This window comes from Tympanuchus pallidicinctus, unplaced genomic scaffold (assembly GCF_026119805.1).
Source record: "Tympanuchus pallidicinctus isolate F22 unplaced genomic scaffold, pur_lepc_1.0 scaffold2, whole genome shotgun sequence".
Lineage (NCBI taxonomy): Eukaryota > Metazoa > Chordata > Aves > Galliformes > Phasianidae > Tympanuchus > Tympanuchus pallidicinctus.
The window spans coordinates 50,432,289-50,447,949 of record NW_026294721.1 but is presented as its reverse complement, the minus strand read 5'-3'; the positions used below and the strand labels follow the sequence as shown (position 1 = coordinate 50,447,949).

General features: G+C 44.3%; 1 protein-coding gene across 4 annotated transcripts in view; it reads left to right on the top strand.

Moving 5' to 3' along the window:
• The first annotated feature begins 3,092 nt into the window (after positions 1 to 3,092).
• ACSL1 (acyl-CoA synthetase long chain family member 1) overlaps positions 3,093 to 15,661 on the top strand; it is a 35,129-nt gene continuing 22,560 nt past the window's right edge. Inside the window, exons 1-2 of one of the 4 annotated variants that reach the window (XM_052683097.1) lie at positions 3,093 to 3,216; positions 12,490 to 12,717. In XM_052683097.1, the coding sequence (XP_052539057.1) occupies positions 12,520 to 12,717 (198 nt within the window). In that variant the 5' untranslated portion in view covers positions 3,093 to 3,216; positions 12,490 to 12,519. Of the gene's footprint in view, positions 3,217 to 3,753; positions 3,778 to 3,808; positions 3,834 to 4,155; positions 4,260 to 12,489; positions 12,718 to 15,661 lie in introns of those variants that run through there. The other 3 variants (XM_052683098.1, XM_052683100.1, XM_052683099.1) reach the window with 3 other exon arrangements.

Here is a 15,661-nt window from a genome sequence, read left to right as displayed (position 1 = left end):
CAAGCTGAAAGAGCTGTGGCCAGGGTGTCTGTCTTTCACTTGGCAGGGTGCCACTCTCCAAGAGCCCACTATCTCCTTCCCGTTCTGGAGATTCACACTGGGCTCTGGAGGGGTCCTGTGTTCTGAGTGGGAGCCAGGCAGGGACTCTGGTAAACAAAGACAAAAACAGAAAGTGGAAGGAATAGTAGTAGGAACAGCTGGAAAATCCCTTATATGTTTGAAAGTAAAAACACAAAAATCTTGAAAGTCAACAATGCAATTACACTTTAAGAAAACATATGTTTGCAATTTCAGGTTGGTTTTCTAGTTCTGTTTCTCCTTTTTCCTCAGAATATCCTAAGTAAATTCAAGCATGCACTTATGTATATATGTATCATGTCTCTTTTCTGCTATGCTTCAGAAGTTTTACAATTTTTTTTCTCTCTGTGCTTTTATACTCTGGGACTGCTCTGGGGACATTGCTGCTTCTGCAGTCCCCCTGGACTCCTTGCTCATCCTGCATCACCGAGGGACCTTCTTCCTGTGCCTCAGCAATTGCCAGTAGCATTTATAATCCGTTTCCCAAGTGTATTAAACAGTTACAAATGTAAAATGAAAATTATTTCATTTCCCACTATGGAGAGAATTAAAGAAACATAAGGGATTATGCCTGTTCTGCAGATCTAGTAGCTCATGTTTTTTAACAGCACTATATGCTAGACATCTTGAAGTGCTTATTTACAAGGAATTTCTTTAGTATTTTCTTCCTTTGATATTTTAAGCAAGTGTGAGCAGATGCAGTTACAACATGGTACAGGCCAGACAGTCTATTTGTTACATAAATTATGCACTTGGGATGGTTCTCAAAGAGAAGAGATTCAACACAGTGGTATGCCCAAAGTGAAAATAATGCAGCTAAGTGATGTCTCTGTCAGATGCTTAATTTCCTTCATCCATGATAGCTAATAGATGGTACTTCAACATCAGTGTTATTGTATCAGCACTGGGGAGGCTATGGCTAGCATGTCGGGTCCAGCCTGGACTTTTCAGTGCAAGAGGGACATGGGCATCCCAGAGAGAGCCCAGTGAAGGGCCATGGATATTGGCAAAGGGACTGGAGCTTTTATCGCACAGTGGGAGGCTGAGAAAGCTGGAAGGGCTTAGCTTCAAGAAGGGAAAGCTTGTGATGAGGGCACATCTTGTTGGTATGCATAAACATCTATTGTGGAGGTGGAAAGAAGATGGAGACAGACTCTTTTCAGTGCTGCTCAGTGAAAGGACAAGGGACAGTGGCACCAGTACAGGAGCTGTTTCCTGAGCTCCCCTCCACAAGAAAGTCCAATATTGCTATTATGGATTTTATTTCCATACAGCTGCTATTTCCATGTTTTCTTTATATGTCTTTCTAAGTAATCTGGTTCTGCCTAGGTCCCTTTCTTTTCTAATCAGCAGGAAAAAGCCGATTTCAAAGAGAACTGTGGTCCCTGGATGTATAGTCGGGTGAGTGTCAAGTAGGAGCAGAGAGGTGTAGTGCATGGCACTAGTGAGATACATACTCAAATACCACTTAGCTGGTGGTTTTGCACTTTCATGTTGATGACAGGATTCACAAAAGGATACCTACACATGATAGAGAAAGGTGGACACACAGATACACCTATTAGGAACCCTCTTTTCCAGCAAAGTCCACTTGAGTTTCTCTGAGAGAGAAGGCTGAAAGATGTGGTTTCTGTCCTTCAGAAACCCAGATATGGGGGAGGGAAGGATGTGATAATGAAGGATTAATTTGCATAGTAGATAAAATCAGTGTGAGTTTTTGGTGGTTGGCAGATAGAAGCATTCATGAAAAAAAAAAAAGCAAAATGTGAATTCACCACTGCCTGAGTTTGTTTTTTTCCTGCATCACTTGATTGATGCCTTCATCCAAAACTACGGACATGATGCAAAAATCCCTTGGCAGAGGCTGCCTCTGTCTACAGGAGCACAAAGTGCGGTGCAATAGAACAAACCACAGGAGTGCAACTGCTGTAGAGAGCTGATGGCCATGCTGTGTGTGCCCTAGGGCTTAATTCCTATCGCTTTGGCCGTGCTATGGCCTTAATGCCCATTGGCAGCTGGATGTGCTACTGGGTGACAAGTTTCCATTTCCTTTCAGGAGAAAGGAATCTGTTTTGCATTTGTGAGACTCTCCACAAAGTGATCCAAGTGCAGTTAAGTGGGACTGTGGGCTGATTCGGAGTTGGCTTCTTCTTTACTCACTAAGAAGTGAACACAGGCCCTGTCCTTCTGTCACACTTCCATCTCATGGGATGTCTCCATTCTTCTGTAGTTCAGTAAAAGCTGAAGCACTGGGAAATAGGGGTTGTCTTTACATGAAATAAAAGAACATTCAATACTTTATCAAATATTATGTATGTAAAGGAATGTGTGTAGTCTTAACTTCTGTCCCCTTAAAATAACCCAGGTAACCCATTAAACACTAGAGGGTAAAAATCACATCAATACAGCGTGTACAGAACAGTGGAACTTTGAGATTTGGGTTGATGATTTACCAATCAAGCGGGCTCATGAGGCACATGGCCAAACCAGGACAGGTCTCAGTGGTTGCTGAAGTAACCCCTCATTCTAGTCAACAAGCGTGCAATCCATGGTCCCCTCACAAGCAATATTTAGAGTTGGGTAACGTGATTCTTGTGGTCGCCAGGAGCTCACTGTCCCTTCTGAATGCTTTCTTCACAAAATGTACATCTTTTTAGCAGAGTTGCACTGGATTAAGTGTCGTTTGCAGAGGTGTAAAGAAACATTTCCCTCACAAGCTGTTACCTTTTGTAAGGTACAAAGTATTTGTCAAGTATCAAGGGGTGCACCCTGTAGCATGTACACTTTCCCTCTTGTTTGCTTATGCGTCCTCTGCAGCATGTGCACGGCAGCACTTCCACCGGCCTTCCCAGGCTTCTGCACGGCTTGGGGAAGCGCAGCGCCGCTCTCCGCGCTGGGCAGAGCTGCAGGCGCGGAGCTGGGCAGGCCGTAAAGGCAGGCAGCGCTCGCCCGCGGGCCCCGGCCCGGAGGGAGGGAGGGAGGGAGGCGGTCCCGTTCCTAGCGCCCGCCGGGGGGCGGTGAGGGCGGATGGGCGGGCTCGCCACACGCACACGCCGCTCCCGCCGTGCTCCTCTTAAATAGGGCGGCACCAGGGAAGCCGCGCGCAGCTCTGCGTGTTGTTGCCGTCGCCGCCGGGAGGTGAGCGGAACTCGGCGGTGCCGCCGGGGCGCGGGACGAGGAGGCCGGGGGTCCGGCTGGGGGGCGGGCGGCTGTCAGGGCCGCGGGCTGCTCGGGCGGGTGGCCGCGGCGGGGCCTGCCGGGGCCCCGGCTCGGCTCTGCTCGGCTCTGCTCTGCTCTGCTCTGCTGTGCTCTGCAACCCCCGCCTCGGGGCCGGGTCGGCGGGCTGTCACCCGGCCGGGGGGTGTCGGCAGGGCTGCTTGCCGCCCGGCTGGCGGCGGCGCGATCGGTGTCCGATCGGTGTCCCCGCGGAGGCAGCCTGGGAGCCGGCGTGGCGGGGGCCGGCGGGACGCGGCTCTGAGCCCATGCCGGGAGCGCCGTGCCCTGCGCTCAGCCGCCAGCCCTCCCCTCGCCCGTCTCCAGGAGGCCGTGCTTGCAGGCTTCCTCTTGAAATAATGTTTTTTTTTTTTTTTTTTTTCCTTTCTGAACACTCGAGTGCGTGTGATAATGTGGCGTGAGGCAACCTGCCTTAAAATGGAAGGCTGAGTGAGTTTGTCTTTGCAGGCCTCCTTTCCCTGTGAGGTAGGAATACAGCGCTACGGGGGTTTAACCGAGTTGAACGGTGCTTTTGTTCCGAGGTGTGTACATTTCTTGTTCCTGTTGAACAGGACTGGCGACACTTGCAGCCTTCTGTATTTCTAAAGGGCACGTGTGTGAGCCGTCTGGGGTGTTAGCAAAGCGTCTGGGGTATTAGCAAAGCTTTTGTGGACCTAGTGACACAGCTGAGTGCTGGTCTCCATTGGGCTGGTGTCAGAGATAAGGTGGTCAGAGTTGTGAGAGAAAACAGTGACGTTGAAAGTAACTGCTGCTGGAGCCTCATGGTGCAGTGCTTGTGCCCAGGCAAGAGTTAAACCATGTGGTGGTAGCAGCTTATTTTTACCACATTGCTTTACAGGGAACGGGGCTGTCTCCTCAGCTGGCCTGGGAGCATTTGTGTTCACCTCCGCACTTTGGAACGTGCCCTTGGACTTGAGACCTGAAGTTTCTCAGATCAAGAGATTCAGGTCAGATTTCTTGGCTCAAAGAAGCTTCGAGTGCAAGAGGGCATTGCACTCAGAGGAAAAAAATCTCTTTTCTTTTATCAGTAATATCAATACTAAAAATGCGGAGAACTAAATACAGAGTTCCTTATGGAATTATACTGTTGCTGACTGATTCTTTGAGCCCCACCAATATTTAGCCTTTTGGAATAACAAAAGCAAAATACTAGCTGAGTGGGGTGGGCAGGGTCTAAAGCTTGTAGTTACAAGTAGCTTGTGTACCCAATTCAAGGTCTTGAGCACGTGGCCTTAGCCTATTCTGAGGGCTGCAGTGATGATACTGAATTCAAAAGGCAGCTTCTAAACTTGGTTGGTGCACTCACAACTACAGACTGGCCAGCATGAGGTTGGAAGTAGGTCATTAGTTCTTGAAGCAAGCCCTTGAGTAGCCTTTTGCTTCAAGGTCAAGTGCAAGGTTGGTATCACTGGACAAAAGTAGTTATTCAAATGGAAGGAAGGAAAGCTTTTAAAAATAGTTATCTGGGTTAGTAACTCTCCTGTTTCTTTGAGAAAAGACTCTATGGCTGACTCTCCTACCTGATCACTCTACTGCAAATTAATTATGCATTGAATTTTTGGAGGAGATGAAGGTGAGTTATATTTTCAGATTTGGGTGCATTAATTTCCAGCGAGGAGGCATTAACTCCTCTAAAAAGATGTTTTAACTGAGGTGAGCAAAGGAATGCAATAGTGCTTGTTTTGGTTTTTGTTTTGTACAGATATCTGTAGTGCAGATGAGTGGGGATGGGTAGACTCAAGTAAGGTTTAAGGCATCAAATTTTTCGAATACACAACAGAAGGACGGATTCTCTCTGGGAAACACAGTGAAGGATGTACATAGTGAGATAAATTAGAGTTCTGATAGTCTGATGTGGAGCTGGCAGCTGTGTTCTATTTCCTTACTGCGCTAAATTACAAGTGAAAACGCACAATTTCTTACCTTTTGTATAAACAGTGGTAACGCCTCAGAAATCCTCATAAATAGGAGGGGAGATGGTTTGACCACTGGAAAATGGCTTTGTGTGGGAGTTTACTATGATGCATGACTGAAGGAAGCAGTGCTGTATAGTACTGACCTTTGCAGATGGCAGTCTGAACCCTGCCTGCAGACTGGGGGCTTGCATTTCTGCAGATCCAGCCTGACTCATGAAACAAGGATACGTGAGAACACAAAGGCTGCTGCAGTCCCTTGCTGCCTTCCAAGTTAGGAGTTACTTATCTGTGGAGTTAAAAATGTGGTAGCAAGATACTAATTTCTGTTAGATCTGATTCTTAGTAGTACTGATACTCTGTCCAACACTGAAAACAGTTAATATGGTTTTATAAAAATCTGAAGGGGAAAAAAGCTTTTTTTGTTGCTGGACTTTCTTAAAGCTTCCTGTGAAAATGCAGGAAGCCCTGTGTTAAGCTGCAGAAAAGGACTTTTGGCTTTTTATATGAATTAGAGTTCTTAAAGCCAGACCTCTTAAGCTTTTTTCAGCTTGAGACTGCATGTGCCTTGTTTTGACAGCTTGTCCTCTGCACTTGGGCTGCATTAATAGATGAGTGAGGTGGAATATTTTTTTTTTCCAAGAGCAGGACTGATTTGCAGAAAGGAGTGCCTTATCCAGTATAAAGGGGCTGCTTGGTTTTTCATAGCTTTCTTATAGTGCTAGCATTGGGAAGTCACTCTGAACAAACTGCTTCTAGTAAGTACTTACTGATATGCCTGGCCTCAGTGTAACCACTTCTGTTTATTTTTAAACTTTCTCTGAATGTAAACATTATCTGGTGTGATGCAGCATGGCTTAAGTGTGCCTGGTCCACGTTGCCCTTTGCTATGGATGTCAGGTGGCAGACAGGTGGATAAAAACCTTTCCTGCGAAGTCTCACGTGAGTGCTTGAGGTGCACACAGGGCTTTTTCAATGGTAATGCTCCTGGGATGAATAGCAGGAATAAGTTGGTGTAAGTGAGCCATTAATGCCCCCAGAAAGCTGCCAGTTCAGAGCAATTGCCTCTGCAGTGCAATTTTCATCTGAATTGTGTTTAGATTGAGAGAAGTGAACACAGAGTGCTGTGATACACTTGTGAGCTTGAACTTTAGGGATGCACATCTAACAGGGAGAGTAATTCAGGCATCAAAATATATTTGTAAGCCTCTTTTGCAATCACTGAAGGTGGGAAAATTGTAAGATTGCTCAGTGACCTGCTCTGAGGCTGTAAGTGCAGATCAAAGGAAACACTTAAGTTGGTCACTGTCTCAAGTTTTGGTAAAGTACTAATTTCCTTGAGACATGGTGATATTGAGTGCTGCTGATGCAAACTGTGCCAGACACTGAACCAGGTGATGGGAATCCACTTGGCTTCTGCACTTGAACTTTAGTGACCTTACTGCCCTGCACTCAGGTTTCCTGTTGGACAGCACTAAAGGGTGGGAATCCAGGTGTTCCATTTTATTACAAGAGGATTGTAGCCAAGTGCCCAAGGACAGGGCTGTAACTTTACCCAGTGGGGGACAGAGCCTTCACACATCAGTGTCACATGTAATGCTTCTAGGTTGCAGCAGGAGTCTTCATTCCTTCAGTTACAGCTTATTAAGTAAGTGAGCAGGTCCTGTGAGCAAGCACAGGGCTGAAACCAACTTGCAGGCTGCTTCCTTGCAGTCATCTGCCTTGTATCAGCCTGAGCCAGCAGTGCCAACCTAAAGCACTGTGAGATGCCTGGTGTTTGCTCTGAGCCAGACCAGGGGGTGTGGGCAGGTTGTGGGAGGAAATGTTGGGGTGTGAGTATTAGGGACCTGCTGCTTCCTCTGTGTGTGAGGGATGGTTACCTCACTAACTTCTTGGTTCTTTCCTCTTCGCTCTCGCAGAAAAGCGAATCTGATAACTAACTGCTTTAAATTGGGGGTTATAGCTCTGTAGTCTGGTTGGGTCATTGATGTGATTCTGGGTAAGATGTGATCTAGGTATTTTTAATTGGGAAAGTGGGGAGGGAGAAGGAAGGTTGAATAGTTAGTGGAACCTTGCAGTATTTCAGCAATATTTGTGTTTGGGAAAGTCCTTTGTGGCTGAGGACAGAGTTGCATGTTAAGTCTCATGATAAGATGCAGCCCCGCAGGGGACCTCTTACTGTAGTATTTTTGTTAAAGGAGACTTCAACTGAGAAATTCCCTTTAGGTGTTAGTTACCTATGCTCCTTTCCTGTGTCTTGAGGGTGTTTGTGGTTTCCCTGCTGGTTACAGCTGGGCTCTGACACAGGTAGTTGTAAGACCTTACTCAATGTACTGCCTTGACTGCAGGGTGGGGAGAGAATCCTGGGAGCACTTGCAGGCAGTATTTAGAGTTGCATGCTTAAGATGTAATATTGCAACTGTTCTTGCTTTCCCCAGCTGTGCTGCTTTCTTCTAGGAAGTAATGGCTGTCTGGTCTTCAAGACAAAAGCCAATCTAGCTGAGAGCTGTCATCAGTACTAACCTATGAAAGGCCTTCTTGGTAGACCATCTCCTGGTGTGACTGCACCACCAGATGAGTCTGTGGCCAGCTTGGTCTCTGACCAAGAAGGTTGTAGGAACATCTGGAGCCAATTGAACGAAATCAAATTTAGGATGATTACAGATTGTACCATGAGATTAGGATTATGCATCTATTCAGATGAGCAGATTTCTTTTGTCGGTTGCCAAAGCTATTTGTTGCACCCTCTTGTACTCTGTAAAGAAGTTAGAACATGGTTCAACACTTGATCTCCTGAAGGATGTGTGGTGAAGAACGTCAGTGCTACAGATATGTTGGGATCTCTGTGGTGTAACCTTTAGCAATAAGAAAAGCAAGATAATACTCAGTAGCTTTGAGGCTAACTCAAAGATATATGGGAGGCTGATCACCTATTTCAGAATTTCATTGTAAAATGTCTTTAGGCCATACTGATAATGGTAAGAAACTACAAATTTCTGGGGTACTTTTCCTATGAAGAAAGGGAACTGGGCTTGTTTAGCTTGGAGGAGAGAAGGCTCTGGGGAAACCTCATTGTGGCCTTGAAGAGAGTGTATAAGCAGGAGGGGGAATGACATGGGTTGATAGTGATAGGACAAGGGGGAAAGGTTTTAAACTGAGAGATTTAGGTTAGATATGAGGAGGAAGTTTTTCCACACAGAGGGCAATGACACGCTGGAACAGGTTGCCCAAGGAGGTTGTGGGTGCCCCATCCAGAAGGTATTCAAGGCCAGGCTGGATGTAGCTCTGGGCAGCCTGGTCTGGTGGTTGGCGACCCTGCCCACAGCAGAGGGCTGAAACTAGGTGATCTTTGAGGTCCTCTTTAACCTGGGTCATTCCATGATTAAGCTGCCTTTCTGTCTGCAAGGGGCTCTAAAAATTGTGTGGCTGCTCCTTCTCTACTGTGTGGAAAGCTTGCCTTTGTCACAGGCCACCCCAGTGCTGGTGTGCTCTCAGTGCTAGGGTAGAGGGGAGGAGGCCATTGGCTCTTGGGGTTGTTTTCTTGTCACTAAAGAAGCTGACGGCTGCTCTCCTGTTCTTCCGTTGCACTCGAACGATGTCTGGCTATGGATGGACAATAGGCAGGCTGCTGCCCTCTGTAAATAGCCCATTGTGTGCCGTGAGTAGGAGCAGCAAAGAACGGCCGAGAGCTGCCAACTTGGGTTGTTGCCTTGAGATACTGGCTCCACTGTAAAGAATGGGCCTGGGGTACTGTGGGCTGTGCATATGCACAGAGAGCTCGCTTTGTCTAAGCTGTGCAGAACTCCAGCTGAATCATAGGATCTGTTTGGAGGGATGCTTTCAGGGCTGTGTTTGGGGAGCTGCTATTGCTGGAGGTGACGGGTAATTACCTCTGACATGGTTAATCCTCCCTGTTATTAAAACCACTTTCATGTATCTGGTATTGTCTCCTAACTAAAACCAAACTAGCCAAGCTCTACTGGTTGCATTGAGGAAAAATTGTGTATGTTGTCGCTTCTATTCCATCTTTTCTGCTGCATGTAGCATCTTGAGGATCATGGGCTGGTACTTCTCATCCTGTCTTTACTTCTTTGTCACACACTTCCAGCTGTGATGCAATCACTATGGACAGTCTTCCATCAGGGCCTGGTTTCACAGTCCATTATCTGTAGTCCAGACCCTATCTGGATAAGAGGCAAATGCAGTATTTGCATTTGTAGTAAAGAATGCTGTTTGTCAATATATCTTGTTGACCTTGTGTATACAGCTCTGCCTCTGTGTTAGGTGTCCCACAGCCAAAAGTTCAAAGTGCTTTTCTCCAAGAGGATGACCTATGCTGATTTTGCAGCTAAAGTTAATAGCTTACTGTTCATTCTGTTAGTCTTCAAATGGTTGAGGTGAAACATGGAAGGAAGGCATGAAGTTCAGAAATGTGGAGATCCATAGGTGACAGTTAGGAGTGCCCAGCCATGGGTGTGCTGCATAATTGGGAGAGTGTCTTGTAGATTAGTGCTGGAGGGTAGAAGTAACAGACTGGATTGTATAGAGTTGCTAGCCTCTTTTGCTTGTCTTGAATAATCAAACATAGCTGGGCCCTTTCTTTTCAAGAAGGATTGAAAGCCAGATCATACTTCACTGAAAATAACACTTGTATGTAGATATAATGGCTTTAAGCTGCTTCTTCTGGTCATGGGGAAGACCTCAGATGTTGGATGTGACTGGGACATGAGCCCAGTAGTTACAAAGAAGGGCATTGAAACCTGATGTCTTTTTTGAGGGGTGTATTCAGTTGCATTTGTTTGGAGTGTATTCTCCCTCTTGCATCTGACTTTGCATCAAATACAGAAAACAAGAGTTGGTGTAACCTAGCAGGTAGCATTAAAGCTAGGAATTGCTTAATCTGGCTGAAAACTTCCTAATCTTGTCTTTTTGTGCTGATGAAGCAGGTGTAATAGTTTCCTTTGAGATAAACATAAGCAGTAAAATACATTACTTAACTGGGATTCTGATATAGCTGCTCCAGAATATTGTATGTTGTACATTGCTCTGCAAACAACTGATCATGGAAATTGAAAGTAGTGATGCTTTTTGTTTCTTCAGTCCTAACTCATGCCAGCTTCTTAGCTGCATTGGGACTTCTATGTGAATGAAATGAGCATGTTCACTTCTATTCCTGGTAGCTATAATGATGCAACAGCCTTTGGAAAGAATAATTCTCAGACTATGCTGCATCCCTGAGTTATGCAATATATATTCAGGACACATGACTAATGCACGGGGGAAGCAAGTATCAGTTTTTAAGACAGAGGTGTTTGTAGTGAGGCTTGAGGAGGAAAGAGTGAAGCTTGCTCTTAGCCCTTCCATTATAGCCCTATTTTTTTTTTTTATTTGATAGCATGATATCTAATAGGATGTCCGATATTAATTTGCAGGCTAAGCCTTTCCATGTTGGAATGTCTTCTCTTATTTTTCATCTATGTGTATTTCACACTTCAGAGAGAAGTTCTGTATCTGTGATGCAAATATTTGAGTGATCTCATGCATAAAAAGCTGTGGTGCAGTAATCCTAATTATCAAGTCAGTAATCGATTACTTTCTCTATGCTAAGGGAAGATGGAGGGATTTTTTCAATGTACTGTTCTTCTTTACCTTCCATTACTACAGCTTGCTGTGTTGCAGTGGGCTGTACCCAAAGGCTTGTGCCACAGAGCAGATGATGGAAAGGTAACTTCTCTAGTGTTATGCAGGGTGCCCCGTAGTGCAGTCAGGCACAAAGGTGAGGAGGAGAGGAGGGCAATGACTGCTAGCCTGGGAGTGCTGGATCTGGGACCTGCCCAGAGATGGCATTGATCCCATCTTAACACTGCTCCTATCCATGACCTGATTTCAGAGTGTCCTGCTAATGTTGTGAAACTGTGGGCCCTTTGAACTGTTTTATGGCTTCTTTTTTGCTGCCTGCAGCAAATCTGAGTCCAAATACTGGTTAGCCTTTATGGACAAGAGGACTCCTCCTCTGCTGCCTAGTTGACTAGCTGATGACAGCAATGAAAACTTCATAGTTTTTGATAGTTGCTTACAAATTTGAAATTTTTTTCTATAGAAATGAGAAATCTTGACCTGTTATAGCTGGTTAGAAAAAGGAATATGCTTTTAATTCTGGCCTCCTGCATTCTCGCCCTGCAGCAACGTATCATTTCACAGCACTCCTCAACTATTCAAGCACATTTGATGTTCTGTGGGCTCTTTGCTCAGCCAAAATGAACCAAACAAAAGCATCTCTCTTCTTGAAGAAGCAAGTTGGATACAGGACAAGGCAACTCTGCTGTCTGCTCTGTCCTGGTGTAGCAGGTGATGGCAGCTACTGGTGTGGGTTGTCGTCTGCCTGCTGCTCACCTCTAACCTAGTGGGCAGGAGCTGGTGGTGGCATGTGACAGACGTCCCTGGAGACCTTGGCTGTGGAGGAGGGCACCAGCTGAGCTGGCAGCAGTGCTTTTTTCCATTGCTGGTTCTTGCTGCGGAATATCCATGTCAGGCATGGGCTGGGAGTTGCCTCTCCTCAGCTCTCTGTATGGACGTGACGAGCAAAACGTGCTTCCTGTGCTTGTTGATGCTGCTGCTTTTTGCATACAGCTTTGTTCTGCTTTGTGGCCAATGGTAAACTGCTAGTGTGACGCTGAGAGAAATGGGAAGCTGGCCAGCACAGTGCAGCCATAGGGAGATGCCTTCCATGAGCTCTTTGCAGAGCTTTCTGTGTGTGACCAAAGGGAGACCGGAAAAGGAGAGGTTGTTTGACAGAACTTCAGAGATAGAGGATCCTTCTCCCCCTACTGCAGGGTTAGGGTGCACTCTGTTGGCTGGTGCAGGAAAGCTAGCAGCCCTGCCTCCCTCCCTGGAGTCCTGTTTGACACTTACTCTAAAAGCAGCCTTGTAGCACAGCATACTCAGCCAGTATGGTAAATATTTACCATTTGTGAAATGCTGCCCTTCAAATAAAAAAAAAAAGCAAATATTTTGTTAACATGTGGTATCTTTTAAATGATCTTAAAACTCAAATTGCCTTCTGTCAGTCTCACCTGATATTCCTGAACCAAAAATTGCTTGTTTACGTAACTCCGTTACAGAATTCTAAAGGTATTGACTGCTTAGTGGCAGATAAAAATCATTTTGACAGGGAGAAACTAGTAGGACTAAGCATATGTTGCTCTGTGCTACAGCAGTGTATCAAAACAATCTCAAATCTGTGCAACTTTTCTCGTGTCAACAGGTTCCAGCACTGGGACAACTGCACTGAGCTATGATGCAAGCACACGACTTGTTTAGGCATATGCGGATTCCTGAACTTGTGGATGTCAGGCAGTATGTGCGCACCCTTCCCACAAATACCCTGGTGGGTTTTGGTGCTTTTGCAGCCCTCACAACCTACTGGTACGCAACAAGACCAAAAGCACTGAAGCCACCGTGTGACTTAGCAATGCAGTCTGTGGAAGTAGAGGTAAGTGTCATCTGATGTGGGAGAAACTCATGAATGTTAAAACTGACACGGCGTTGTTCTCATTAAAGTGTGTGTTGATGTGATGACCTATTACATTAACTGTTGCGGTCAGATTATGTATGCTGGGGTATACTGACTGGACTGATACTCTTCTGTTACAATATCTAGCTTATAATAGCTGTCAGATGAGACTTTATATTAGGTTACAAGCATCAAGAGGGTACTGACTGTCCTGAAATGATCTGTGGTAAGGTATGAGTCCTGCCAAGACATCCCAGCCATAGAGTAAGCTGGAATTAAAGCAATCATGTAATAATCTCTAGGTACGCTAGCTCAGCTTTGTATTCTGATTTCAGAGGTGCAGTGTTGCAGTTAGGTGGTGTTTAGTGTTGAAATCTGATATTGAAACAGCCTGATTGTTGGTCAGAAGCCCGTATAGGCAATTGATTATGTGGTTAGTTTTGTGTGCAGCTGTTGTATCAATTTCCCTGTGTGGTTTTTCCTTTTTTGAAAGGAGGGAGATAGCGTTGGATGTTGAGATCTTCAAGTGAGATGCTTACCTTATGTAGGAATACAAGGATGACAGGTTGTTTGCATTTCTTGCATTCTTCAGAAACACCAGCTGTGGAGTTTTCTTGTATATGCTTGCAACCAAGGTGTCCCATTACAGCAGCTTCTGTGTCAGAGGTAGTTTACGTGACTTCTTTTTAAGCTTAAGAGTAGCTATGATTGTAAAGTGGTGTAAACAAATGTGGCAGCAGTTTAAATTTTATGCTATGTAAGCTTTCATGGGTTTTAGCAAAACAGACTCCTGTCATAGCCTCAAAATAGGCATTTCTTTCTCTCTGGTTCTTTGATACTGGAATTTAACAATGAAGCATTAGCTGGTCTCTCCATCCAGAAGGTTTTTTAGTAGCTGTTTATTTCTTAACCTTTTTTCCATATGGTATAGTGGTAAAGCTAATGCACAGCTCTTGTTACAATAGTGAAAACATAGTAAGTAATGATCTGCTGTTAGAATTGCACAAAGGGGAGGCAAAAACATGATCTGATGAGATCGCTACAAAAAGCTCTTTGAGGAGCACATGTATGTAAGGATCCAGAAACTAGAACTCACTTCTGATGACTCTTCCTAATCCGGATAGCAGCCATTTAAACATTATGGGGAATAGCCTTATGGAACAGCGTGTTTTAGTGGCTGCAGTAAACTAGTAGTGAAAGCTCTCTGGCTGTGGAGTGCCTTACCACTCAGTGGAGATCGCATTGGTAGCAGACTGGGAGCTTAGCATTGGAAGATAGTGGAACAGCAGCTCTAAACTGACTCTAAAACCACAGACAAATATTTATGCTTGAGACTAGCCTGCAGGAGCAGCTTGCTGCCTCTACCTCTTCAAGCAGAATTGCTAGTCGTTGCTAAAATCTATGATAAAAATTGTTGTTCTTTACTATGTGACCTCATTAAAATAATTAATTCACAATTTTATCTATATTGTGCTAATTAACGTGCTCTCTGATCAGAGCAATGTAGGTAGAGCAGCATTACTTCCAAAAAATGCATCAATAAAAAGACTCATGAGCAGTAAATGGAAAACAGCTGAAGGTGTTAGCATGTTTTGGGGATACAGAGCCCAAACTTCAATATGTCGCTGTAACCAAAATCTGTCTTGTTTAGTTTGACAGTTCAGATAAAATCCTTTACAATATAATGCTGTATGCTGTACCAAACTAATCAAATGAGAATGCATTTTGATGTGAGTTTAGCTGTTATAAATACTGAATGTAATGCAGTGCTTAGGATTCACTTTCTCACTGATTGTTTAAAATTTCACTTAATACATTTATAAGAGAATAGAGTACATAAAGATGCATTTTTTTTCCTGTGGAAGTGACAATACAAAACACTGCTTTCAAAATATCCCTTAACATTGTGTTGCTTAATCAGAAAATGTGCTGAAAGATCTGCAGAGTCAGCTATGTGCTTCAAAAAATGGGGCAAACACTATTCTCTTCTAATTTTTAATATCAAATCTACCTGTTCATTACTGGTTAAAATTTTTTGAATTATAATTCTTATGTGTACATTATTTTCTTCATTTCTAATGAGGTTAAGTGAAGTCAGTGACCGGTACAGTGTTTCTATATGTTCTGATGATAAAACTTCTCTCCTAAGAAGCTAAAAGCATCCTATTTATTGCTGTTCCAGGTCACTTCCAGCTTCTGAAAAGCTTTGATTTAGTAGGTCAGCATCCAGTAACCTGTTCTAATTGACCCTGAGCCAGCACAGTGGTTGTATGCTCAGTTGAATGAGTACAGAGTTACTGAAAGTATCTGCTTTCTTCTTGACTAATGTCCATTAAAATACATGGAGCGCAGTCCTTGAAGTATACTTGATACAATTCCACTTCACTGACATAAAACCTGCTTTCAAAGCTCCCAACTTGATCTTTTTTTGAGAAGAACCTCTTCAGAGATAAGTAAAAGTTTCTCAGGATTCACTTGAACCTGTCATCTGTAGAAGGGAAGGCAGGATTGAGTAATTTTGCAAATTTTTTTTTTTTTTTTTTTTTTTTTTTTGGACCTGTGCTCAGGCAGAGGTGCTTCTTAGAAAAGCTTGCTGTGAGCAAACCCTTGCCTAATAGTTGCACAAATATTCTGGATAGGAATCCCTAGACCAAAACTAGACCAATGCTATAATACTGCTTAATAACTGACTTCAAGCTGGCAGCATGAGCTGTATTCTAAGTAATCTTCAAAAATGCAGTGAAATACACCTATATCTACTGAAGAATATCATTAAACTCTCACACTCTTGTTGTCTTATGAGAAACTGCATTCTCCAGTGGAAACTGGATTTCCAACAACCTTAGAATTAATTTCACTTTCCTTTGGGAGGAGGAATCAAGTAAGCAGGACCTTATGTTGGTTGTGCTTCCCTTTATTGGTA